The sequence below is a fragment of the Vipera ursinii genome, assembly GCF_947247035.1.
Source record: "Vipera ursinii genome assembly, chromosome: 3".
In the NCBI taxonomy this organism is placed as follows: Eukaryota; Metazoa; Chordata; class Lepidosauria; order Squamata; family Viperidae; genus Vipera; species Vipera ursinii.
The window spans coordinates 191,163,752-191,190,889 of NC_139516.1; the positions used below are offsets into that span (position 1 = coordinate 191,163,752).

General features: G+C 42.6%; 1 protein-coding gene across 1 annotated transcript; it reads left to right on the plus strand.

The window, feature by feature from the left end:
- Positions 1-105: 105 nt before the first annotated feature.
- Positions 106-26,332, plus strand: DCAF13 (DDB1 and CUL4 associated factor 13). The gene is made up of 11 exons (XM_083358620.1): positions 106-336; positions 1,319-1,518; positions 4,079-4,186; positions 5,254-5,343; positions 6,447-6,602; positions 13,655-13,732; positions 14,561-14,643; positions 17,120-17,284; positions 21,979-22,114; positions 24,042-24,205; positions 25,171-26,332. The coding sequence occupies exons 1-11, from the start codon at positions 267-269 to the stop codon at positions 25,256-25,258; spliced, it is 1,338 nt and encodes a 445-aa protein (XP_083214746.1). The 5' UTR covers positions 106-266; the 3' UTR covers positions 25,259-26,332.
- Positions 26,333-27,138: the final 806 nt, after the last annotated feature.

Consider the following 27,138-nt stretch of genomic DNA (forward strand, 5'->3'; position numbering starts at 1 on the left):
TTCTCCAATCAGCCGGCAGCATCTACAGCCGGGCCCTCCACGACGGCGGGACTAGTAGTCACGTGAGCGCGCGCCGCGGCCGGCTTCTTTCCCCGGCACCGCAGGACTCGCTTTGCTTCAGTTCCCACCGAGCCTCGGCCTGCCTGGCGCCTCAATCCGGAAGTGCTTCTGGGAGTTTCTCCTTTTCCCACGTGGTGCGGCGGAGTGGCCGGTGTCCGGGTGGGAGAGAGGTCTTCGGAAGGCGAACGGACTCCCCGGCGCAGAAAATGAGGGTGAAGGTTTTGAGCAGGAACCCGGACCACTATGTGCGCGAAACCAAGCAGGACCTTCAGCGGGGTGAGCGCAGGAAGAGAAGCGGGCGGAGGAGGGTCGCTCCTTTGGAAACCAGCCAGGGCGCCTCACTCCAAGCTCCGAAATGGCTGCACAGCTTAATTTTATTTTATTTTTTTATTTTTAATTCCATTTATATCCCGCCCTTCTCCGAAGACTCAGGGCGGCTTACAAGCTTAGCAGTAGCCTTCATTCTATGTATATGCCTGCTTATTAGGGCTTTCTGCCCCCCCCCCAAGCGGCATTATTACAAAGTCAGCTTATTGCCCCCAACAATCTGGGTCCTCATTTTACCTACCTGGGAAGGATGGAAGGCTGAGTCAACCTTGAGCCTGGTGGGATGCGAACCTGCACTAATTGCAGGCAGCTGGTGTTACTTAAGGAGGCATCAGCCCACTGCTCCACCAAGGCTCTTAATCAGAGTTATAAAGGGACCTGTTGCTTTCATTACCCGTCAGGCCGAGGAAGATTTCTACTCGGAGAATTTAGCAGGCTGGATTTAGCCCTCCGACTGAGCCCTGATCTGTTTCTGGGTCCCGATTTTAGATAGTGAGGTGCCATCGGTGGAGTTCAGTTCTTGGGGAGGGAGTTGCCGTAATTCGGATTGGAAAGATGGTACGTGTAAATTGAGAACGAGTTTGGTTGTGCTTAAGGTAACAGGCTGCAGAGCTGGAGTTCTGCAGCTGCCTTAGGCACAAAGTAAGCTGGGTGACTATGCCAGTCACCTTTTCTCAGCCCTAGAAAGGAAGCAGAGGCAAACCCCTTCTGGAAAAGCCTTGCCTACAAAACTTCAAGGACTTGTCCAGGCAGTCTCTGAAAATTGGACTCAAAAGAATATGCACACGTTAAAAAATTGAGAAATGGATTGTAAAACTAAGGTGGAAAAAAATATTTCCCAGGACAATCCTGGCTTACTCACAAAATACAAAAAGAGAGAGTTTTCATTGATGGCAATATGTTTATTTGTGTATTTTTCACTTTATTCTAGTTCCACGCAATTATGATCCTGCGTTACATCCATTTGAAATTCCACGGGAATACACAAGGGCACTAAATGCCACTAAATTAGATCGTATATTTGCGAAACCTTTTCTTGCTTCATTAGATGGTCATCGGGATGGAGTTAATTGCATAGCTAAACATCCACAGAGCTTGTCTACAGTTCTGTCTGGAGCATGTGATGGAGAGGTAAATATTACTTTGACTGAAGCGTATGTTTTCTTAGTGATTGTTAAGTGTAATTATGAAAACTTTTCATGGTTTTGCTAAATGTTTGCAATAATGGTTAATATCTGTAGATCAGATTTAGGATGAGGGTGAAGGTTCGTTCTCTGAGCTTGTGGGTTGGTTTCTGAACATTATAAACAGAAGAACACTGACACTGACATCCCCTAAACTCCGCTGAAGATGTAGCCTGGTAACAAAATGTTTGGAAAACAATCCAGAAGTTCAGCAGAACGAAACTTCACCATCATTTGCTAAATGTTTTCCTGTGACATGAGCAAGACTAGACTTGCTTTAAGACCATATGGCTACCTCAACAGGTAGGATTCTTTAGTTTACGGCTGCCATGACTTTTGTTCTTGTTTTTCCCACTAATGTTGTTTTTTCCTAGGATATACAGTAATAGGAAAAAAATAGAACAGGAAATGTGTGACCTCTAGAAATAATTTCAAGTTATAATAAAAAGGATTTGATAGCTAATTTTATTTAGTCTTCTAGCCAGCATGGGAAATGTGTAGAGATTAAATGCAATATTACAGTTGCAAGAAAAAGTATGTGAACCCTTTGGGATTACGTGGAGTTTTGCATGAATTGGCCATAAAATGCGCTCTAAACGTCATGTAAGTCACAACAATAGAAAAACACAGTCTGCTTAAAATAATGCTACACAAACATTAGCTGTTGTCATGTTTTAATTGAACATAAGATGGTACATTCACAGTGCAGGGTGGGAAAAGTATGTGAACCTTTGGACTTAATAACTGGTTGACCCTCCTTTGGCAGCAATAACCTCAACCAAACGTTTCCTGTAGTTGCAGATCAGACCTGCACAATGATCTGCAGTAATTTTGGACCACTCCTCTGCACAAAACTGTTTCAGTGTAGCAATATTCTTGGGATGTTTGGTGTGAATCGCTCTCTTAAGGTCATGCCACAGCATTTCAATCGGGCTGAGGTCAGGACTCTGACTGGGCCACTCCAGAAGGCATATTCTGTTCTGTTGAAGCCATTGTTTTGTTGAATTACTTGTATGCTTTGGGTCATTGTCCTGTTGCATCACCCATCCTCTGTGGAGCTTCAGTTGGCGGACAGATGGTCGTACGTTTTCCTGCAAAATGTCCTGATAAACACTGGAATTCATTTTCCCATCATGACAACAATCCGTCCAGGCCCTGAGGCAGCAAAGCAGCCCCAAACCATGATGCTCCCTCCGCCATGTTTTACAGTGGGGATGAGGTTTTGATGTTGGTGTGCTGTGCCTTTTTCTCTCCACACATAGTGTTGTGTGTTTTTCCCAAACAACTCAATTTTGGTTTCATCTGTCCACAGTATATTTTGCCAGTAGTGCTGTGGAACATCCAGGTGCTCTTTTGCAAACTTCAAACGTGCTGCAATATTTTTTTTGGACAGCAATGGCTTCCTCCGTGGTGTCCTCCCATGTACTCCATTCTTGTTTAATGTTTTCCTTATTGTAGATGTGTCAACAAAAAGATTAGCATGTGCCAGAGATTTCTGTAGGTCTTTAGCTGACACTCTAGGATTCTTCTTTACCTCATTAAGCATTATGCGCTGTGCTCTTGCAGCCATTTTTACAGGATGACCACGCCTAAACTTTCTCCATTTGTAGACAGTCTGTCTTACCGTGGACACATGAACATCAAGGCTTTTGGAGATACTTTTGTAACCCTTTCCAGCTTCATGCAAGTCAACAATTCTTGATTGTAGGTCTTCTGAGAGCTCTTTTCTGCGAGGCATGGTTCACATCAGACAGTGCTTCTTGAGACCAGTAAACCCAAAACAGGTGTGTGTTTTTAAAGGGCAGGACAGCTGTCAGCAACACATCCAATATTGGAGTCAAGGTTGGCTCACTCCTGGCTCCAATTAGCTCTTGGAGAAGTCATTAGGCTAGGGGTTCACATACTTTTTCCACCCTGCACTGTGAATGTTTCCATCTTATGTTCAATTAAAACATGACAACAGCTAATGTTTGTGTAGTATTATTTTAAGCAGACTGTGTTTTTCTATTGTTGTGACTTGCATGACGTTTAGAGCGCATTTTATGGCCAATTCATGCAAAACTCCACGTAATCCCAAAGGGTTCACATACTTTTTCTTGCAACTGTATGTGAACAGTTCGCATATTTTTCCCTGCTTATACCCCAAAAGGTGTACAAATTTTTAGTTTTGAATTGGATTTGTTTCTGTTTCAACCATAGAAATAAGATGTTAACTTTTGGAAAATTATCAGACTTCAGCCTTGGATTTCTGACTTGCAGCAATTTAAAGTCTTATGAACTCTTACGAAAAACTAAACTGTCAAATGAAAGTCTGTAAATTGAACCATTAAATTTTTTTTCCTGATACTCTTCAGCTTTGTTTTTTATTTTTGCTCACTCAACTCCCAGAAGGATAGTTTGCTTCTGTTGTTAAATGTGGTATATATTTAAATATTAAATATTTCTAGATTTCACATGAAGATATACTTCATTATGAATTATGATAAGCGTGTTATTGATTTTATAAGGTTAGAATCTGGAACTTGATGAATCGTGTATGCGTCCGTACATTGCAAGCACACGAGGGCTTTGTAAGAGGAATGTGTACCCGTTTTTGTGGCACCTCTTTCTTCACTGTGAGTATAATATTGGGAATTAAGGAGTGATATTTAATGTTTATGGTTGCTTTTTGCTATTTTTTGTGCTGCATTTTGTTTAGCTTATAGTTTATACATTCTAGCACTTTTAGCCTACAATTCTTGTTTTTTATTATAGTTTATTTTTTGTGACAATACTTAATTTTCAAGGTAAACTTTTCTTCCTGGAACTATAAAGCAAATTGTGGCTGAATCTGTTCGTTTCTTTGAAATTCCAAAACCAGTAAAGAACAGCTAAATGGCTAGATTTCTCTTTGAAGATAATACAGTAGCTGAAGTGGAACAGTAAATGTGATTTAAACATTTAGTAAATTGTGCAACTGTAAGTTTTGCTTCGCCCTAACAATTTAGTAATTATATCCTTGTGGCCCTACAGTATATGCGTCACTATAAATAATAGAATTTCTGTTTGGTGGGAATGTGAATTTATTTATGATTATTTTAAAACTATTCCATAAAGTACTATATTACTTCATTTGGGGGTTTTTGGATATTAAGTGTGCTGCTTGATTCAGTATATTTTTACATAGAACATATCTTTCTTTCTGGTAAAAGTAGCTGTGTTGAGTCATGGCATTGATACAGTTCACTATAGTGCCTCAGTCAGATACTCTTCACATTTTTCAGTGAAATGTGCTGGATGGATGTTACTTATTTTTATTTAAATTTTCTTTTATAAAAATACCAAGATTATGGAATAAACATGAAATGGAATAAGAGAATATTTCTTCAAGTTGAAAACAAAGTGAAAAAACTGAAAAACTGGCACTGTATTTGCTTGATAAGTTGGATTTCTTGTATATATTCAGATATATTCGTTTACATAATGCTTTCAACCTAAAAAGGAAAGGGCTGGCTCTTAAGACTCTTACTAGGCATGTGTTATGCTTTGGATTCAAAGCTGAAAAGGTGCATTGCGAATGACTTGACTGATTGTGTACCTGTGCTCTTTCCAGAGTTTCTTTTTGGCTTCAGAACTGAAGCTTCCGTTGTAGAAATAGCTGCTATTGTAAAAAAGCAATATTTTGTTTTTTCCAAATCATTAGGTAGGTGATGATAAAACGGTGAAGCACTGGAAAATGAAGGAGCCAGCTTATGGGGAAGCGGAAGAACCAATAAATACCATTCTTGGAAAGGTACTAATTATTAATTATCTTGTTTTTCCCCCCTTAAATTTGTTTTGCAATCTTTTTGCAAACTTAAAACCCTGATATTTTTTCTGTAACTGATTTTTCATTCAGCCACTTGTCAGAAAAGGTATAAGGCAGGGGTCTTCAAACTTGGCCCTTTTATGACTTGTGGACTTCAACTCTCAGAATTCCTCAGCCAGCTTTGCTGGCTGAGGAATTCTGGGAGTTGAAGTCCAAAAGTCATAAAAGGGCCAAGTTTGAAGACCCCTGGTATAAGGTTTCCTGCTTGAGCGAGGGATTGGACTAGATGACCTACAAGGTGCCTTCCAACTCTTATTTTGTTCTGTTAAAGATTGGTTTAAAATGCAGTTGTAAAACTTTTTGGAAGTTGGATTAAGAGAAGAGCCGTTGTTTAGTTTTGTTTTAACTATTAATTGTAGCAGCAGCTATTAAAATAACTCTAGCTGCTCATTTGGGATTCGTTTTTAACTTGCTGTAGATGTGCTGAAAGTATGACCATATTAGCTAAAATCTGAATCTCTCCAGATATTTTGAATTATAGTTACTATAATCTTTTGTTATTAGTCATGTTGGTTGAAATTGATGAGCACTGAAGCATGTTGCCTGGAAGGCATAGGTTATGCAAACAAATGAATCATTCTGATGTCAGATTCCCTAAAATGCTATAAGTCTGAATTATTTGTACTATACTATATAGGATAATGTATATAATTTAAAAATCTTGCAAGGGAGCTTAATATTTATACAGTTAATAATTTTTTTAAAATGTAGATAATGTTTTAAATGTAAGGAAAGAGGCTACTGTGCATGCTTCTTGGACTATGGATAGCTTCAAGAATTAATGAAAGGAATCAACATCTGTAAACCTTCTATTCTCAAATGAGGCAGTTGCCATTATAATAGTGAATTTCTTGGATCATAGCTAGTTAGAGAAGAAATGGCTTCTGCCATATAGGGACTGCTAAAAGAACTATTAGCTGATACTTCACAAAAAGAGTTTCTTTGCTCGGATTGCTACTGTCTTTGATCTAAAATCTTTGACTATTATATCCAATAGTTGGTTCTTTTTGTTTTTTTATATTTTCAAGACAGTGTACACTGGAATTGATCATCATTGGAAAAAACCTATATTTGCTACTTGCGGTCATCAGGTTGATATCTGGGATGAGCAGAGAACTAGTCCTATATGTTCTTTGACTTGGGGAGTCGATAGCATAAACAGTGTTAAATTCAATCCAATTGAGGTAATAATTTCATTATTTTATATATGATGCTAAAATTATTTTCATTAAATAATGCAACATGGATATGGTCATAAACCATATGAAGACATTGGTGTCTGCCACAGGAATTTTTTTTTTTTTTTTTTCCTGCTCCAAAGATGGCGGACGCGCTGGGGAGAGCTCCGTAGCCCCCAACGGTAAGGCGTCCCCCCAGGAGCCCCCCAGGGATGTCAGCGGACCCCTGGGGTGGGGCCAAAAATTCGGGCAGATGAGCTGGGCAATGGTGCCACCTGCTGCCTCCCGAAACAGCTGCTGGGGTGCCGGGACATCTCCGCCTCATCACCTGGGCCGTTGGCAACCGTTATAAGCGGGGGCCAGCGCCTCTGCCCTGCCTCTACCAATGTTCATGCTGCCGGGCAGGGGCGGCGTCTCCGCGGATCAGCTGTGCGGCGGAGGCGCCTTCAGGCATCCAGGAGAGACCGGAGGCTCTGCTCTGCCCGGCCCCCTGATCGACTCCTGACCGGCTCCCGGGCGGCAACGGCGTCTCCGCAGATCAGCTGTGCGGCGGAGGCGCCTCAGGCATCCAGGAGGGGCCGGAGGCTCTGCTCTGCCCCGGCCCCCTGATCGACTCCTGACCGGCTCCCGGGCGGCAGCGGCGTCTCCGTGGGCCAGCTGTGCGGCGGAGGCGCCTTCAGGCACCCAGGAGGGGCCGGAGGCTCTGCTCTGCCCCGGCCCCCTGATCGACTCCTGACCGGCTCCCGGGCGGCAATCGGCGTCTCCGCAGATCAGCGGTACGGCGGAGGCGCCTTCAGACATCCAGGAGGGGCCGGAGGCTCTGCTCTGCCCCGGCCCCCTGATCGGCTCCTGACCGGCTCCCGGGCGGCAGCGGCGTCTCCGCGGACCAGCTGTGCGGCGGAGGCGCCTTCAGCGGCGGTGGCAACGACTCCCAAGCCCCAGCTCGGTCGCCTATTCGGGGAGCCGGCAGCCACGATGGCAGTGGCGGCAGGGCTTCCCCAGGCCCGCCCCCTGGCCCTTGGCGGGCATCCAGGGGGGGCCGGAGGCTCTGCTCTGCCCCGGCCCCCTGACCGGCTTCCAGGCGACTGCGGCAACATCTCTGCCCTGCCCCAGCCCCCATACCTGTTCGACTCCGGCGGCTTCCCCAAACGACCAACGGAGGCGCTGCAGACCACCTGGGTAGCGGAGGCGGCGGCATCGTCGGCAGCGGCGACGGCGAGTACCCCGCGGGGCCCTAGCCTGTCATCTCCCCACGGGCCCGAACACCGGCGGGGGCAGTGGCGATGGGGCGCCTCTAACACGCCCCCGAGCCGCTGCAACTGCTGCAGCCATCCAGAGTGGGGCCGGTGCCTCCATCCTCGGCTCCCTATTATGCCTCCCTGGACAACAGCGACGTCAGGGATGTTCAGGAATCAGGAAAGACCCCGCGGATCAAATGGATCAGCTAGGCGGCGGAAGAGACAGCCGCAGCAACCGGGACTGGAGTCGTTGCCCTGCTTCGACCTCCTGGCCTGCTCCTGATCAACGGCGGCTTCTCCCTGGGATCAAGGAGATGCCGCAGGCCGGCTGTACGGACCCGATCGACCACCACCGAGGGGCCTTTGACAGCGGCGCTAAACTTCTCCAGGCCCCGGTCACCCAATCTCACCGAAACCCCTCGACAGCAGCACCACTAGATGCGGCGGGGCGTCCACGGCCCGCACCCTGGGTGCCGACACTATCTCCGTGCCGATCAACACCCCTAAAGACGCCAGGATGCAGCTGATCGTTGGAGATGACGGCGACCAGACAACCGAGGCCATCAACATCTGGCCTCCTCCAGCTCCGAACCCCCCCCCTGCCCTCCCTCGCCCCACAGGACATGATGGGCCTGGGTGCAAGCCACGGTGGCAGAGTGGCCTGTCCTACACCTGCAGCCCCATAGAGGTGAGAGCTCTATGGGGTATGCTTCACCCAGAGTGGGTCCTGGACCACCCCCAGAAGCAGAATCACAACCCATCGTGAGAGGATGGGGGAGTGGCCTGCTTCTGCGGTTCACCCAGCCAAGTGGCAGTGGCTGGGTGACGGTCCAGATACCCACCTACCCGACTAGACCCTCCTTCTAATGCTCCACCCAGGGGACCGCCTTCCCAATGCTCCCCGATGCTCCCTATGCATCTTCAATATTCTTGCATAGACCTTCTCGCCCTCAGGAGTTCCCCCCTCTCCTGGGTTCGTCCTGCCTTCATTACATCAAACCTCGATGACGGGCCCGACCTTTGGGCCTCTGAGAGATGGCCAGGCAGGGTCAGGGGCCTCCATTACAAGACCAACAAGAGGCCCCTGGTTAAGTTTCTTGTTAAGTTTTTTGTTGGGTTAGGGAGGGGGGCGGGAAAAGAGTATGGCTGCTCGGGGAAGGCAGGCCTTCCGAGTGCCATAACGCAGGCCAGGCTTGGTGAGAAACGAGGACCAGTCGCCGACAATATCCAAAGGTGCACTGACGAACATCCTATTCCCAGGATGGTGGGGAACGGCAGAAGGTGCACAAACAGAGGGCCGCATCATCACCGGGAGTGTCATCTCCGCTCTGTACAAGCGGTGAGACGCTCCGACCCTCTGTACTTCCCCGGAGGACCCGGGAGCGAAGGTGTGCAGCCTCCTATGCTGAGGCTGGTCTACCTGAATGCCAGGTCCGTAGCTAACAAGGCACATCTTGTTCGTGACCTAGTGGAGAGTGAGCACGCGGACCTGGCTTGCATCACGGAAACCTGGCTGGGCCAAGAGGGTGGTGTCCCTCTGGTTGACCTCTGCCCGCCAGGTTTCCAGGTGCTGCACCAGCCTCGGACCCACGGGAGGGGCGGGGGAGTGGCAGTTATCATCAGGGAATCCCTTAGCCCGCGAGAGATCACCGTCCCTCAGATGGTCGGGTGTGAGTCTCTCCTACTGAGATACGGCCCGGGAGCGCAGTTGGGCCTGCTGCTAGCATACCTACCACCTAATCGTGCAGCAGCAGCCCTGCCTGAGCTACTCGATGTCCTCTCAGGGTTGGTGGTTGAATTCCCAAGACTCATGGTCTTGGGCGACTTTAACCTACCGTCCCTGGGAGGATCGTCCGATCTGGCTCGGGAGTTCATGGCTTCCATGACGGCCATGGACCTGTCGCAAATAATTTCTGGACCGACTCATGAGAGAGGCCACACCCCAGACTTAGTGTTCTTGTCTGGACGGTGGCGCGATGATATCGGTGGGGGTGCCACGACTGTTATGCCCCTGTCATGGACCGATCATCACCTCGTGCGGCTAGACTTCCCCTTTGCCACCCCCCGCCGTGGGTGCACGGTGCCAACCAGATGGTACCGCCCTAGGCGCCTAATGGACCCTGATAGGTTCCAGGCAGCGCTGGGGGACGCACATGCACTCCCTGCTCACAGCTCGGCAGATGCCTTAGTGGAAGCCTGGGAGAAGGCAGCCACGGAGGCTCTGGACCGAGTTGCACCCATGCGGCCTCTGACCCGGCGCAGATCCCAGCGAGCCCCATGGTTCACCGCGGAGCTCCGGGAAATGAAGCGTCGGAGACGGGGCCTAGAGAGCCATTGGAGATCCAGTCGATCCGAATCCGACCGATTGCGATTAAGAAGCCTCACCAGGTCTTATCTCGCTGCGATAAGGGTGGCAAAATCCAACTACTTTTCCACCCTCATCGCGTCCGCAGATAACCGCCCGGCTGCCTTGTTCAGGGTGACTCGCTCCCTACTGAACCAAGAGGTGAGGGAGGAACCCTTGCAGGGCCGAGCCGAGGAATTCGGTCAATATCTGCTGGATAAAATTGCTCGGATCCGAACCGGCCTGGACTCCAACTGGGCTGAGTTGGAAGAACAAGGCATGGACAGTCTTGTCGACGTCACCTGGGAGGAATTTGATCCTGTGACTCCCAAGGAAGTGGACAGGATTATGAGGAGGCTGAGCTCCTCCACATGCTTACTGGACCCGTGCCCTTCATGGCTGGCATATGCAGCTCGAGAGGGGACACGAGGCTGGTTCCAGGCGGTCATCTCCGCTTCTCTGAGTGAGGGTCACTTCCCCACCGCCTTGAAGGAGGCGGTGGTGAGACCTCTCCTCAAGAAGCCCACCTTGGACCCATCCTCATTGAATAACTTTCGTCCAGTCTCCAATCTTCGCTTCCTTGCGAAGGTTGTTGAGAGCGTGGTGGCGCACCAACTCCCTCAGATCCTGGATGAAGCGGTTTATCTAGACCCGTACCAATCGGGCTTCAGGCCGGGGTACAGCACGGAGACGGCATTGGTCGCTCTGATAAATGATCTCTGGAGAGCCCGGGACAGGGGCCATTCCTCTGTCCTAGTCTTATTAGACCTCTCGGCGGCTTTCGATACCATCGACCATGGTATCTTGCTGCGACGCCTCAGGGGACTGGGAGTGGGAGGCACGGTTCTGCGCTGGTTCTCCTCCTTTCTCCAGGGTCGCTCGCAGTCGGTGTTGGCAGGAGGACAGAGGTCGACCCCGAGGCCTCTCGCTTGCGGAGTACCTCAGGGGTCGGTCCTCTCGCCTCTCCTGTTCAACATCTACATGAAACCGCTGGGCGAGATCATTCGCAGCTTTGGAGTAGGGTACCATCAGTATGCTGATGGCACCCAGCTTTTCATCTCAACTCCAAACAACATCAGTGATGCCCTCGACGTGATGTCCCGCTGCCTGAAAGCGGTCCGGGAATGGATGGGGAGGAACAGGCTTCAACTGAACCCGGACAAGACTGAATGGCTGTACGTACCGGCTAGCCAGGATACTCAGAACATCCCATCCCTTAACATCGGGGACGAGTTACTACCCCCTGTTGATAGGGCCCGCAACCTGGGTGTCCTCCTTGACTCGCAGCTCTCCCTGGAAGATCACATAGGAGCTGTGACCAAGGGGGCCTTTTCCCGGGTTCGACTAGTTCGCCAATTACGGCCTTATCTGGGCCTGGATGCCTTACGTACAGTCACCCATGCGCTTGTGACCTCTCGCCTAGACTACTGTAACGCTCTCTACTTGGGGCTGCCCTTGAGATCCACTCGGAAGCTTCAACTGGTGCAAAGTGCAGCGGCGCGGACACTCTTGGGAGCCTCCCGATACTCCCATATCACACCTCTCCTCCGTGCGCTGCACTGGCTTCCAGTTGCCTTCCGTGTGAAGTTCAAGGTGCTGACAATGACATACAAAGCCCTACATGGCATGGGTCCGGACTACCTGCGGGAGCACCTTCTGCCAATGTCAGCGCCCCACCGCCCTGTGCGCTCCCACAGAGAGGGCCTCCTCAGGGTGCCACCGCTCAAGGAATGTCGGCTGGTGGCCCCCAGGGGGAGGGCATTCTCAGTGGGTGCGCCAGCCCTCTGGAACAGCTTGCCAACCGAAATCCGGATGGCCCCCGACCTCCGCACCTTCCGGCGAGAATTAAAAACTTACCTGTTCCAGCAGTCCGGCCTGGCCTGATAGCTCTTATTGGGGTCCCAGTTTGTATTTTACTAGTGTTTGTTTTTCATTACGGTTCATTCTGTATGCCTATCTTATTCTGTACACCGCCCTGAGTCCCTCGGGAGAAGGGCGGTTTATAAAAACAAATAAATAAATAAATAAATAAATAAATAAATTAGAGGTAAACATAAAGCTGAAGGAGAATGAGGGAACTGAAACATTGATTAGATAAATTAATGTGAATAGAACAGTCCTTGAAGACTATAGTTATGCTCATTATTCAGTAAGTTTGGTTTTTTATCTTTTTTTTAGAAAATGATATTTAAGGAAGGATACAGTTCGGTTTTGCAAGAATAAATCTAATAGCTAAGCTGAATTTTAACTCTTGGGAATCATGGATAGCAAACTTCGGTAGGATCAAATATTAAGGTGCAAATGGATTTTTAAAATGGTGGGAGAGTAACTTGTTGATCAACAGTAATAACAGTTTGCAGAAAGAAGAGCAATACAATTAAAGTTGGGAAATGAAGAGATCTATATAAGCATTATGGCAAGTGAATGCTAAGACAATGCAGGGCTGTGCTTAGCAAAAATAATCTTATGCTTGCTTACTCTGTAGTTGTTCCGTAGTTCCCAGTGTAAGAATGTGTAGGGGCTACAGTTTTGTTCATGAATGATAAAGTCCTGTAATAATCTCCCATTCATGAGAAAGGGGGATAAGTGTGCTGCCACACTGTCCTTTTCATTGCTGTCTACCAGTAAAATGTGAATGTCTGCAACAAGGCAAGGCAAGCTATTAATTTTAGTTTGAGAGCAACGAGGCTTAAAAATAATGTATGGATAGCAATAACACTTAGACTTACGTATATACCACTTCATAGTGCTTTATAGCCCTCTCTGAGCAGTTTACAAATGTCAGCATATTGCCCCCAGCAATCTGCGTTCTCATTTTACCAACCTCGGAAGGATGAAAGGCTAAGTCAGCCTTGAGCTGGTCAGGATCGAACTACTGGTAGTTGGCAGAGTTAGCCTGCAATACTGCATTCTAACCACTGCACCCCCAGAGATAGAGTTTCATTTGTGAATTCTGCATTTTTCTAGAATCCTGTTTTCACTGAAGTACTATTCGGCGAATATAAGAAAGCCTGTCCTCTTTACAAAAGAACAATTGAAAAATGGGTGAAAGATTGTTGTGGCAGCATGAATTTCTTCTTGCTCTTTTTCAAGCAACATTTTTTTTTAAAGATCAGCTGTTTTGGACACGTCTTTGAAAGGTTTACTAATTTAAGGATATAGATGCTAAGTAGGTCATTTACATATTACATCTCTTTTTGATTAATAATTTCAGTTACATTTAAGAAATCAATTTCCTAAATAGTGATATTTAAACAGTCATGCAATAATTTTCTTTTAACTTTTGTATTTTTTATATATTTGCCCTGTTCACCGCCCTGAGTCCTTCGGGAGAAGGGCGGTATATAAATAAAATTATTATTATTATTATTATTATTATTATTATTATTATTATTATTATTATTATTATTATCATCAAATTCTTAACTCTATCAACTTCCATATTTGGCATACAATTGTTAAATAATTATTTTCAGATGAACCTTTTGGGAAGCTGTACTTCAGACAGAAATATTGTGCTGTATGATATGAGACAATCGACTGCCCTAAAGAAGGTAATAGATACGCTCTTAAAAATGCTCATTTGCAGGGATGTATATGTGCTGAATTCTGTTACATTTTAATATTTGCACTGATTCTGTGCCTGCTAGCCGCACCATTGTGCCACCCATTTACACACCACTGCACACCCTCCTTGATCCTTTCCTTACTTCCCATATGCACCCCACGCACCCTGCCCAACATCACCATATCTCCCTTGCACTCTCTTTGAGCTTCACTGCACTTGTGTGCAATTCACTGTGCTTTCCTCGCATCGCTGTTCTCTCCCTGAATCTCACCGTATCTCTGTCAGTCCCTTCCCCTCCAGCAGCAGCCAATTGCTGGCCTCCTGCTGGCTTGCACATTTGGAGTTGTGCTTTATAGACACGGCACTCAGAAATTCCAGTCCTAATTGCTATCATAAGTTGAGGACTACCTGTAATTATTATGCTGGACCTTTTTACCTGAATTTTATGACGTATTTGGATAAGGTGATTCTTGATGTTTTCACCAACATGAGAGGTTGTATAGATTACACAGATTTTTAACCAGTGTGAGCATATTTGCTTAATGTTTGTTTGTTTATTTGGTTTGTATCCTGCCTTTGGTCAAATCAAGGTGGCATATGTCACTAGTTCTCCTGCCTATTTTCTCTACAATAATAACACTGGTGGTTGGGCTGGGAGAGAACAACTAACCCAGAGTAACGATTATTATGTATTTTTATAGATACGTTTGTATTGTAATTATATAATTTATTTTTAATGTATAGTTTATTGTGATAAACAGTGTGTGTCTATATTGATTGTTTTTCCTACTTTATAATATTTAAATTTTCTCAGGTTATTTTAGATATGAGAACAAATACACTTTGCTGGAATCCCATGGAAGCTTTCATTTTCACTGCAGCAAATGAGGATTACAAGTAAGAAATACTGATTTTGCTTGCTATCAGTTTGGACTGTTTTAGATAGCCAGAAAGTGTGTAAGTTTTGATATATTAATAAATACTATTTTTAATTTGTTCCATAGCAAATTTTTTCTTGAGGGATTACATTAAAAAGAGAATGCACGCACATTGCAATCTGATTTATTAGGAAATTGTTTCTATTAAAAATGAGATTTTAAACTTTAGCTGGAGTCTGAGGAACTATTTCTAATATTTTGTACTCTTTTTTGCTGAATGCAGATACTGGATATTGTTAGCAACAAATTGGCAATTTAAAAAATTGATATAAATTAGAAATGCACATTACAATTACAAATAAAATACTGATCAGGACATTTAAACAGAAGCAGTAAAGGAACAAACATCAGTGAAATGGATTTACCAACTCTCCCCAGGTTTATTTCTGAGAATACCTACTTCTAGAGAACATCAAATTCAGAAAAAAAACTACTCAATAATCAGTCATTTTCCAAATAAAAAAGACACTGTATCCTGATCTAGCACTTGGTCTTGGTGGAGGGGAGCAAATGTTAGCCTGCATCTTTAGCTGTCAAATCTTGACTGGTAAGGGATAGTCCTTGTCAATCCTTTGAGGCCACATTAGGAAATAGAAGACATAAGAATTTTTGTAACTCTGCTTTAATGTTACAGATAAAATAACAGAATCTTGAAATCTTTTCCCCCTCCTATTTATGCCAGGGAAAATTAAAGTGGGGCAGTCTCAATCTCTTGTATTTACCAACTAAGCTGAGGATTTTCTAATGCCTGCTATTCACCTTCTTCAAGGCTATCTTCATACTGTTCTATAGTCATTGGCCTCAGTTGCAAACCCACTTTGTGGTCAACAAAGTAATCCATTAAAAGTGTATCAGATTCAAAAGTTAAAAACAACAGTTTAAACTGAGTTTAGAAATAGTCTATGACACAATATTGGTACTGCAGGATTACATTAGTATCTGAATTGTCACATTCTGTATCAATTAAAAGTTTTGAACACTACAAGTAGCCATCGACTATTCAAAGTTATGGTGTTGCTGAATGAATGGTGGTTATGACTAATCCCACCAGCCTCATAATACACGATCATGATTTGGGTGTTTGCAGTCTGTTCGCACTTATTACCGGTTGCAAAGCATCTCCCAAATGTGGGATCGCCATTTACAACTGTCTCTGCCTGCTTCCCCAGAACATCAGTGGGGAAGGTTGCAAATTGCTAGTGTAAGTCTCTCCCACCTGCAAACCCTGCAGATTCTCTGTGTTGGTGCTACATTGGCACTTGCACATTCCTCTGTACCCTCCCCAATCCTCATTTTGCCTCCCCTGCCTTTTGTGTCCCCTCCCTGACCCAGGTGGTGCCTATTGCACATCCTCCTGACTCATCCAGTGCCTCTTGTGCATCCCCCCCCACTCTCCATCACCTGTCTGGTGCCTCTTCCACACCCTCTCTGATCTTTGCACACCTTTCCCAACCAGTGCTGTGCCTGTTGCACATCGAAAACTATCTGTATTCAGAAACAATCCATATATAACATTTCACATGTCACAATGCCTCAGATACTTAAGTATCTGAGCTAAACACTCTGCTTTATATTCTAAATTATCTGCTGTAATGAACTCTATTTTTTTTAAAAAAATTGGCTATATATCAGGATTCATCATAAGCTGAAAACTCAGTTGTCTCTGGGAAAGAGAATTGTGTCTTTTTATTTAAGTAGGAAGGCTCAAATTCATTTCAAGTTGAGTTACTTCATAGGCATATTTCAATGTAAATTTCTTGCCAACAAATGATTTATCCCTGTCTTCTTCCAGAATGCTTTTTCATCTTCTCAATATAATTTTGGGATTTCCTAGAATGGGAAACTACAAGGAAATCGCTAACTAGATCCAGCTATGCTTAACCTTTTGAGGTCAACCATAAACAGCTGAGTGCCACCACTTCACTGAGTTCTATTCAAGCAGCATATGAGAAATGGCAATAAAGTTTCTAATTTCTTTTCTAATTTCAAAATAAGTGGTCCTCTGTCAAAGCAGATAGAATTTCTTCTATGCCTAATGTTTACTTGAATGTCAGTGATGGTTTAAATATATTATTTCTGAAGAAATTGGGGGGTTAGCCCAAAACCTAGCAGAATAGTTGAATTTAAGACAGTTTAATTGATTGATTATTATTCTGCTCACTTGCTTTTAATATGGAAGTGATAGTATTCTCAGCTTCCAAGATCATTAATCAGTCCTAAATCAAGAACATTTTCATGATAATTTAGATATATTCTCCCAAACAGATTTCAGCCATTTTTGTAAAAAATATTTTTTGATGAGGACTAGAGGCACTGTTCTAAAGTGTCTGATATCCATAGGCACCGGGTGGTAAACCTCTACTTTGCTACAACATTTGAGCAATCAATTATAAAGTAGTTAGAAGTAATACTTTTAGTTTTTCTTCTTCTTGCAGCTTATATACTTTTGATATGCGGTTCCTTGGCAAGGCTTTAATGGTTCATATGGACCATGTGTCTGCAGTCCTGGATGTGGATTATTCCCCTACAGGAAAAGAATTTGTGTCGGCCAGCTTTGATAAATCTATTCGCATTTTTCCTGCAGACAAAGGTCATAGCAGGTCAGTGAATTTTTTGTAATAATTACACTTTGAAGTTCCTCCTTTGCCACTAATCTTAAATCTCTCAGTTTATTTTTAATATATTGAATCTCTTGTAAAGATATACCGTATATACTTGAGTATAAGCCAAATTTTTCAGCCCACTTTTTGGGCTGAAAAATTCCACTTCAGCTTATACTCCAGTCAACAAAAAAAACTTACCGAGGACTTGTGCGCGGCCGAGGCTTTGGTGCTTCCGGGATTGCGCGCACCTCTCCCAAGCCACCGCCGTCCGCAGACCTGCCGAAGTTTGGGGAGGTTTGGGGAGGTGCGCGCGCACCTCCCCAAACCTCCCCAAACGTCGGCAGGTCTCCGGACCTCCGTGCCCTGCCTGCCTGCTTCTTTCCGCTGCGGAAAGAAGCAGGCAGGCAGGGCGCGGAGGTCTGCTTCTTTCCGCAGCGGAAAGAAGCAGGCAAGCAGGGCGTGGAGGTCTGCTTCTTTCCTCAGCGGAAAGAAGCAGGCAAGCAGGGCGCGGAGGTCTGCTTCTTTCCGCAGCGGAGGTCTGCTTCTTTCCGCAGCGGAAAGAAGCAGGCAAGCATTGCGCGGAGGTCTGCTTCTTTCCGCAGCGGAAAGAAGCAGGCAGGCAGGGCACGGAGGTCTGCTTCTTTCCGCAGCGGAAAGAAGCTTCTTTCCGCTGCGGAAAGAAGCAGACCTCCGCGCCCTGCCTGCCCGCTTCTTTCCGCTGCGGAAAGAAGCAGACCTCCGCGCCCTGCCTGCCCGCTTCTTTCCGCTGCGGAAAGAAGCAGACCTCCGCGCCCTGCCTGCCCGCTTCTTTCCGCTGCGGAAAGAAGCAGACCTCCGCGCCCTGCTTGCCTGCTTCTTTCCGGTGCGGAAAGAAGTAGACCTCCGTGCCCTGCCTGCCTGCTTCTTTCCGCTGCGGAAAGAAGCAGGCAGGCAGGGCGCGGAGGTCTGCTTCTTTCCGCAGCGGAAAGAAGCAGGCAGGCAGGGCACGGAGGTCCGGAGACCTGCCGACGTTTGGGGAGGTTTGGGGAGGTGCGCGCGCACCTCCCCAAACCTCCCCAAACTTCGGCAGGTCTCCGGACGGCGGCGGCTTGCGAGAGGTGCGCGCGATCCTGGAAGCACCGAAGCAAGTCCTCGGTAAGCTCCGGGCGGTCACTTGCTTCGCGTCTCCTGAGGGAAGGGGGGGCGACTGGAGCGGGCGTGTTTCCTCGCCTGCTGGGCGCCGCAATTTGCCCGGGGAACGCGCGGGCCCCGAATGGCAGCGTGGAGCGAGGAAGTGGACAGCCAGGGCTTCCCCGAGAGCCGCGGCCACACAGGGTATTCCTGTGTATTCAGGCTTGCAAAATGGCGGATCGAGCCTCTGCTGGCGGCAGAGGCTTGCAGAGCGCGGATCCAGCTTCCGCCGGCGGCGGAGGCTTGCAGAACGGCGGATCGGCTTATACTCGAGTCAACAACTTTTTCCAGTTTTTGGGGGTGAAATTGGGGGTCTCGGGTTATACTCGAGTCGGCTTATACTCAAGTATATACGGTTAGTTCCATTAAGCTTGTGAAATTTTTACTGGTGCATTTTAGTGTTTTGTTCTGCTATTCACTGATACTGTTATAAAAATGGCCGGGCTAAAATGTTTTGGGGTTCAAAAATCTTCTGATTTGTTCCATGTGTCTAATACAGAGTGCATTTGCTTAGGACAGAATCCAACAATGGAGATGAATATGTATTTACTCAGCATTTTTTGATTTTTTTTCAGCATGATTCCAACTGTGCCATATAAATTGCCAGTCAAGAAAGTTAAGCTATTGTTAACTGCAATTTAACTATTGCTAAATGGAGGGATTTAGATGCTGACTGTTGAAATGGGCACTAAGATCAATTTCATCTCTGGATGAAATAGAAAATATGGTTTGCTTATTGAAAAGGCTACATGCTGATGGATCAGCAGCACAGTTTGTATAAAATTATAATGGATGTGGAGATTGAATACAGATTTCTCAACAAGACTTTCAAGCTGTCATCTGTAGTTTTGCATGCTTTTGCAGTTTGTGCTGTGGGCATGATTGCTGCAGCTGTGATACAGGTTTTATGATATATGTGCTTAGGGCACAGGAAACCTCATAAAGAAGATTTACATTTGTAGTGTGATTTTGCATTAATATTTTAAAATAGTTTATATTAGCAGGCTTCTAGAATCTAGATCACAAACAACTAAACAATAAAAATTGGAAGCAGTTACACTAATTTCTTCCTTAAAACGTTTTGAGATGTCTTTTATAGTTAATTTCAGCTTGGGAACAAGTAGAGCTTCTAAAGAATTCTTCAATATGCTTATATCCATATCTCACTTGATAAAGAGTTTCTTCTTGAAATTTTTCAAGACTTTACTCTGTTTTTGACAATATCCATTCAAAAGCTTTGGGTCTCATAAATATGCATTACTCTATACATAGCAAAAGCATGTTAAATTTATGGACTTAATTATGTAGGTTTTATCACAGTGCTCTTGGCCCAGATGCCAGGGCTTATTTTATGTTCCTAATTAAATTCTGAATGTGAAACTTTAGAAGTCAGAAGAAACAAGACATACTTTGTTTATTAATTTTATTAAGAGCTTTTGGTAAATGAGCCAGATGTTTGAGTGATTAAATGAACCAGCTTATTCATCCCTATGTTATTCTATTACAAGTGTCCTCTTAAGAGTAATTTGTTTTCAAAACCCGTTACGAGTACAAAATGTTTTTTAAGTTGCTTCTGCAATTTTTAAAAATTTCTTATAACATTTACATGGCTGCCTATCTTAAAATCTGGGTGGCTCACAAGGATGAACAATATATAACAACTGTCAAAAAAAGTAAAACAAAACAAAACCCCTGGCACCATAACTAAACTTTCTGAAGCAGCCCATAGTATGTGCATCCCATGCCAAGCACACACTCTATCTGAGTGCTTAGGGGAAAGTGCTTTTCGCATAGGGCAGGGGCTGCCATGGAAAATGCACTTTTTCTGAGTCCTGTAAGATGGCAGTATTTAAAGGAAGGGGCCTGGAAAGTACCTACCCTACCTGAAATGATAGGATGGGCTTATGTCCTCAGGGAGAGGTGGTATTGCAAATAACCTGGTTCCATGCCGTAAAGAAGTAGCTCTCACTTATTGACCCTAATCAGGACTGGCAATGCGTCACTAAGTATTGTCGCTGTGAAGTGTAATGTCACATGACTGCTTTGCTTAGCAGTGGCAGTTCTAGCAATCCCAGTTGCTATTATTGAGTGAATCCCACATGATTGTTAGGTGATGACTCACCTGGATCCAAGCTACTCTTGGAAGAAAATAAGGAACTCTTCCATTTGAACTCCTCTCCATCTATCTATCTACTCCTCTCCTGCCCTTTAGGCTGTCTGCTTACCTTCCATTGCCAGCTGCCCCTCTTGCCTGCCCCTACACCATGGGCCTTCTTTTGTGCCATTGTAGCTTCTTTCAGACCAGTCTTCTTTTGCTTGGTGACCAAGGCCTTCTTTCATAAGCCAGTGAGGTCCTCCTGTTGCACTGGTTTTTTTGCACACCAAATGAGTCCTTTCATGAAAGGAGGCCCCAGCCTATATTGGCGCATAGTGTGGCACATACTGACCTGTGGGAGATTTCCATGGTGCCTCCCCCATGCATGGCCAGGATGGTGAACCTACCTGAGGGGAGGCAGGCAAAGGATGATAAAAATCAACTGGGGATTTGGTGGCAGAGATTTGGTGGCAGGGGCCTACCTGTAGGCCTTCAAATGTAATAACCAGTAGCTGGATGGAAACCAGAACCAATATAGGGGTGCAACATGGCAAACCTAGGCATGTCCAGCAGTGTGTGCTGCCGCATCCCAGACCAATGGTAGCTTTGGGGTGGTCTTCCATGGCAGCCCCATTTAGTAAGTACAGTAATCCAAATGGGAAGTGACCAGTTCGTGAATTACCGTGAAAATTCCTGGCCTAAAATCCATAAGGAATTCCAAACTTGGAACACTAAAAATTGCATTAAGGCCATGAGAAAATTGGATATTAACTTCTTACTTGAGGAAGTAATGACTATTATAAAATATATCATTTGTTTAATATTAGACTGGTTTTAAGAGGGCATCTTTGAAGTGATGGTTTTAATGGGAGTATATATAAAAGTTGAAAACGTCATGGAATGGTTATGCCCATACTCAACATAGTTGTCATAATCAGTATAATTGATTATTTTCACAGAAGCCAAAACAAAAACTGAAATATAAGGCAAATATGAGTTCAAAAATAGCTGTTCTTTTGAATCCTCAATGTTCTGCTTTCTATTAAAATCACACCGTTTTCATAGAAAAAAGATGGTTAATTTCTCAATCTCTATTTTTTTCTAAAATTATTTTATTCTATTTCAAACAAAATAATAAATTAATGCCGACTCGCCTCTTCATATCTATTATTTTGACTTTTTAACTTCCAGGTATTTGCCTGATTAAGATCAGTATAATCAGGTAATTTTTAGAAATGTTAGGGTTGCATAGCTCTTAGGATAAATCTGTGAAAAGTGCTTGGTAGTACAAATATAGCATCTTTCCTATGCTACATTTATGCTCCTGCACCCTTCCAAGCTGAAGCCAAAAAGCTACACAACCCTGTAAAAATACCATAAAATATTTCTAATTAAAATGAAAGCAAATTATCTTTTCTATTCTTAGAGAGGTCTATCATACAAAGAGAATGCAACATGTCATCACTGTGAAATGGACATCAGACAATAAATACATTCTTTGTGGCTCTGATGAAATGAACATTCGTTTGTGGAAAGCAAATGCTTCTGAAAAGCTGGGTGTGGTAAGTAACTGCAAATTCATTGTTAGACTTAAAGCAGATTCATTCCTTTTAAACTGTCAAAAAGCACTAGGTTGTTAACCTTAAATTTTGGTAATAACTATAATTCATTGTAATTATTTTGTCTTAAACAAGAGAGTCTGTTTGGGCTAGAAACTAGGAGATTGCGAATTTTAGTCCCACTTTAGGAATGAAAGTCAGCTAAGTGACTTTGGGTCAATCATAGTTTGCTGTGGAATTCCATCTCATCTAAGAATCTGCCAATGCTGTGTGTTTGCTGCTACTTTACAATAGTTGGGGCATTGTAGTGTTCTGATTTTTTTTTTAGGTAGTAGATCTTAAGGTTATGGACAGTGTTGTGGAGATATAAAAGCAGTTGATTGCCTTCTTGATCTTTGCCTTTCTTGGCTGATCAAATAGCAAGTCTGGAATTGGCTTCTTGGTTAAGCAGAGGGATCTGTACCTCGTTGAGCATGGAACGTGTTCCTGTGTTCTTAAAAGAGGTAGTCATAAAGTTAAGAGGCCTCCCTTGATCCAATAAAGTTTTGTAATATAGACCCAACTCATATATTTCATTGTTAGACAAAATATTTAAAAGACAGTCACAAACTGACCTCCCAGCTCCATATGTGCATGGATGAAACTGATTTCCTGGTTCCATTTCAGTCAAGATTTTATCCAAAGTATGGTAGTCCTCACTATGATTGTTGGCCTCAGAAAAGGTGATTTATGATACGTCTTTGAAATTATGACTATCACAACACTCCAATTATCACATGATCACAATTTGGATACTTGGCACCTGCCTTAGATTTACGATGCTTACAGCATCCTGCAGTCATAAGACCATAAAGCACCCTTCCTAAGCCTGTCAATAACTTTGAATGGTTGTTAAATAGCTAGTCATATGTCAGAGATTAACTGCCTGTAAACATAATATGTTGAATTTGGGAGACTTGTGTGACATCTTAATTTATTATCTTTATAAATTGCCTAGAATTTTATCATGTTGGCAGCATATAGATAATGGAAATAAATAAAAGCTGCTGTAAAATGTTGCAATATGAACTGCTACTACTGCTAATTCCTAGTGATTTAAAACAGGGTTGTCTGGGCTTACAAATTTGGTCATTCTGATTGTTTAAGAGTTCATTCTTACTCTTCTACATTGTTCATTTCATAATTAGAATGAGCAACATCAAGCCAGAAGTGCTGTGAATATTTTTAAAAAGGCTCATTCCTTTGAAAGAAATAGGGTTGTGTCAGCTACCATTTTAATGTAATTGCCTTTAATTAAAATGAAAACCTTTTAATTTGGATTGTATTGACATTTTGCACAATAGGGATGATTGAAATGTACTGCTGACTAAGCAAAAGAAATGAAATATGATGGGTGGTGGAAAATACCTCCTACAGCTAATAAAATTAATGTTTAGTCTGTCTTTCTATATGAGCAGTTTTTGAAAAAGAAATATTTCTTCTACTTGAGAGCTAGTTTAAATCTAGTTGGATTTTGAGGTATATTCTGCACCATTCTGATGATCAAAGTAGGACTTTTCTCATTTAACATGGTTAAATCATCAGGGATTTAGCAACCAGGCTAAGCAGAATACAATAGATTTGCCTTTTAATTGAATTTATTGGAGATGTATAACTATAGAGATTTTCACAGTTAAAATCAATTTCTTTGGTTTCAGTATAAATTTAGAACTAATCTTCCTCCCTCCCTCCCTCCCATCAGTGTCCAATATAAGATTTATTTGCCAGATACTACTTTGTGCTATTTGGGATCTTGCAGTTCCATGACTTTCCCCAGTATATAGAAGGTGACAAGATTTCATGAAATGTTGCACACTCATAAATCTGTTCTGGTATTGCGGAATTCATCATTGTTAAATATATGTTTTAAGATTATGATTTTTTTCCCTAGCTTGCTCCTCGAGAGAAAGCTGCTATTAACTATAATCAGAAACTGAAAGAAAAATTCCAGCATCATCCCCAAATCAGACGTATAAATCGCCATCGTCACTTACCAAAGATGATCTATAGTCAAGCCAAAGAGCTACGCATCATGAAAGAAGCTCGTCGGCGAAAGTATGTTTTATTTATTTTTTTAAAATTAAATGTATTCTAGTATTTTTTCCATTTGTCTATTTACTTTTGAATAGACTGGAACTCTCTAGACAGACTTTGGAGTCTTTTCCACTTGATTATACGACTAATCTGACAGTAACATGTTTTGATTTATTAGACGTGTTTCTAAAGTACAGGACATTGGATTGGACAATACATTGTTTCCTTTCCAAGCTTAATTCTATAATAACATGTATTTGCTGAAACAGTTAGTTGGAGTATCTAAGTCAATAGGATAGAAATAATTAGCTTGGCCATGTTGAAGGGGATGACAATGGATAATGAAGGTGAATAAGATCAGTCATTACTGGAATGTCCTGGAAGAAGTACAGGTTATTACTAGAGACAGATTGACCATGCAGTCATCAGAATTGAAATCTGATTTGATGGCATCCATGTAAGTATCTAAAGGCTAACTTAGTCTCCAAATAGTGCTTCTGTTTTTCTTTAGACTTTGCAATCCGATTCATCCTATTAATTAAATTGAGGTGGGAAGAACAGCAAAAAGGAGAAAGCACTCCTTGAGCTCTTATTCTGATAGAGTAGAAATTACTGCTGTTCAGGTAGCAGCAGATGCCATGCCATCTTTTTTTAAAACCTGAATAGGATTCATCTATTAATCTAATCATCTTTTGTACAAATGGGAGATGATGTTACTTTTGAACATGATCTATATTAGCCCAGTCCACAGCATAAACAGGAGAACATTGACTGACTATTCCAAATTTTATTTTTATTTTAATTGAATCTCCCCTGAAAAAGAGTGAATATTTCGTTCTTTTCCGGGATCATAATCCAGTACCTAATATGTTAATTGTATTCCAAATATAACCCTACATTCTGATATATGAATATTGGTTATGTAGTACTAACTTTATTTTCTAAGCAATGAAATATATAAAATATATTTTAATATCTCTTTCTAGGGAACTGAACCGTCGTAAACATAGCAAGCCTGGATCTATACCACTTGTGTCAGAAAAGCAGAAACACATTATGGCTGTAGTAAAATAATGATATAAAATTACTAGGGGTACTCAATTCCTATGGACATGATTTATATGTGAGATATATTTCTTTGTTACAAGATATAATGCAAAACTGCTTTTTGATATTATAAAAACAATAAATTGAGACTGTAGTTGCTATAGTGTGGCTAATTGTGGTATCTTTATAATATTTATTTTGCTGCATGGCTTCTAAAGAGCGAGAGTGAAAGAGAAAGTATCTTGAAAAGTACATGGAAATACTACATATAAAAGGATATGGAACTAACTAAGAATGTTGCAATAAGTTTTCCAAAATGTTAAGTTGTAGTGTCTTAAAAGGATGTGAAGAAAAGTATTCTTAGATTGACAAACTTGCCTCCAAATATTGGGCACCATTTAATAAAGACAAAATGTGCAAACCCCCTTTTCCATAGTAAGCTATATGTCTTGATTCAGCCTACCAAATAATATAGAGATAATCCTCAACTTATGACCACAACTGAGCCCAAAATTTCTGTTACTAAGCAAGACAGTTGTTAAGTGAATTTTGTCACATTTCACATTCTTGTCACAGTTGTTAAGCGAATCACTGCAACTGCTAAGTTAGTAACACGATTGTTAAATGAAACTGGCTTCCTCATTGACTTGCTTGTCAGAAAGTTATAAAAGATTACACATTTTACCCGCAACCATCATATTTTACTGCAACCATCATAAATACATGCCAGTCACTAAACAAATGGTTGTAAGTTGAGAATTATCTGTATTTTCATTTTCTGTATGTATTAATAAAATTGAATAGAAATATACAGCTGCCTATATGTAAAATGTGAAATAATTATTAACATTTTGAATGTGATTACTGCCAATATTTTATATTAACTGTTCCTATAGTTTGTTTATAGCATAATACGGAAATTAATAACATATCTGAAGTTTAAGAAGTTAATTTTTGGCTCTATTATTTTCAGTAACAATACTGAAATATGTTAAGTATGGACCAACTATAGAATATTAATATTTAATACTTTTATCCTGCCTTTTTATATATGTAACTGCATCAAATCATCTAATATAGTCATTAAAATACTGTAATCATTTGGCATTTCATTCCTTTCTATGAATGATTCCAGATTGTATCCTCAGTTATAAACTTGCTCAGTCTATACAAAGCTTTCTATATCCAGAGTTGGTCATCTAAAGTGAAACATTCTTTGGCTAGCATGCAATTAAAGTTTTAAATAAATTGTCTTATGTAACAGATGAGATCAGCCACTATTTTCTTGCTTATCATCTGGAAAACAGCAGTTTCTTTGAATTTCAAATTTGTTATATAAACTTTATCAAATTATTTAATCCTATATTAACTGCATTTTTCAATTTTAATTTATTTTTATTAAACATTACTAAGATAAACTAAAATAGAAAAAACATGCAAATAAGAATATGAAAGAAACTTACATATACATTGATTAGATAATAAATACAATTGTATTTAAAATATTAAATACAATAGTATATGTGTATTCCCATACTTTTGTAAAGTATTATATTCTGTGACATCTGGACACAAAAACTAAGGTGTTATTAAACAATTCTGAAAAAAATTGGAAAGCTTATAATACATAAAGTTAATAAATGAAGTTCATGTATGTAAGGTTGTATGCTGCATACAGTAACAGTTAGTCATATTCTAGTGAAATGACATAACAATCACCACATATAAACTGTACATTGTACAAATAGATACATTAATTGGGGAATACAATTTGTTCAAAATAAATAAAAGTTCAAGAAAGGAGCTGCATTGTGTATTAAACATTCTATTCAAGTTGAAGAAAGTTGATACACATTATATTTTCCAAAAATGAAGTGTAGAATTTCAAACAACATTTTAATGTCCAT

Excerpts from the sequence above, each read along its gene's own strand:
- DCAF13 (XM_083358620.1), top strand. The coding sequence starts at position 267 with ATGAGGGTGAAGGTTTTGAGCAGGAACCCGGACCACTATGTGCGCGAA. Across the intron at positions 5,344-6,446 it reads TAAATACCATTCTTGGAAAG|ACAGTGTACACTGGAATTGA; the intron begins GTACTAATTATT and ends TATATTTTCAAG. Across the intron at positions 17,285-21,978 it reads GCAGACAAAGGTCATAGCAG|AGAGGTCTATCATACAAAGA; the intron begins GTCAGTGAATTT and ends TTCTATTCTTAG.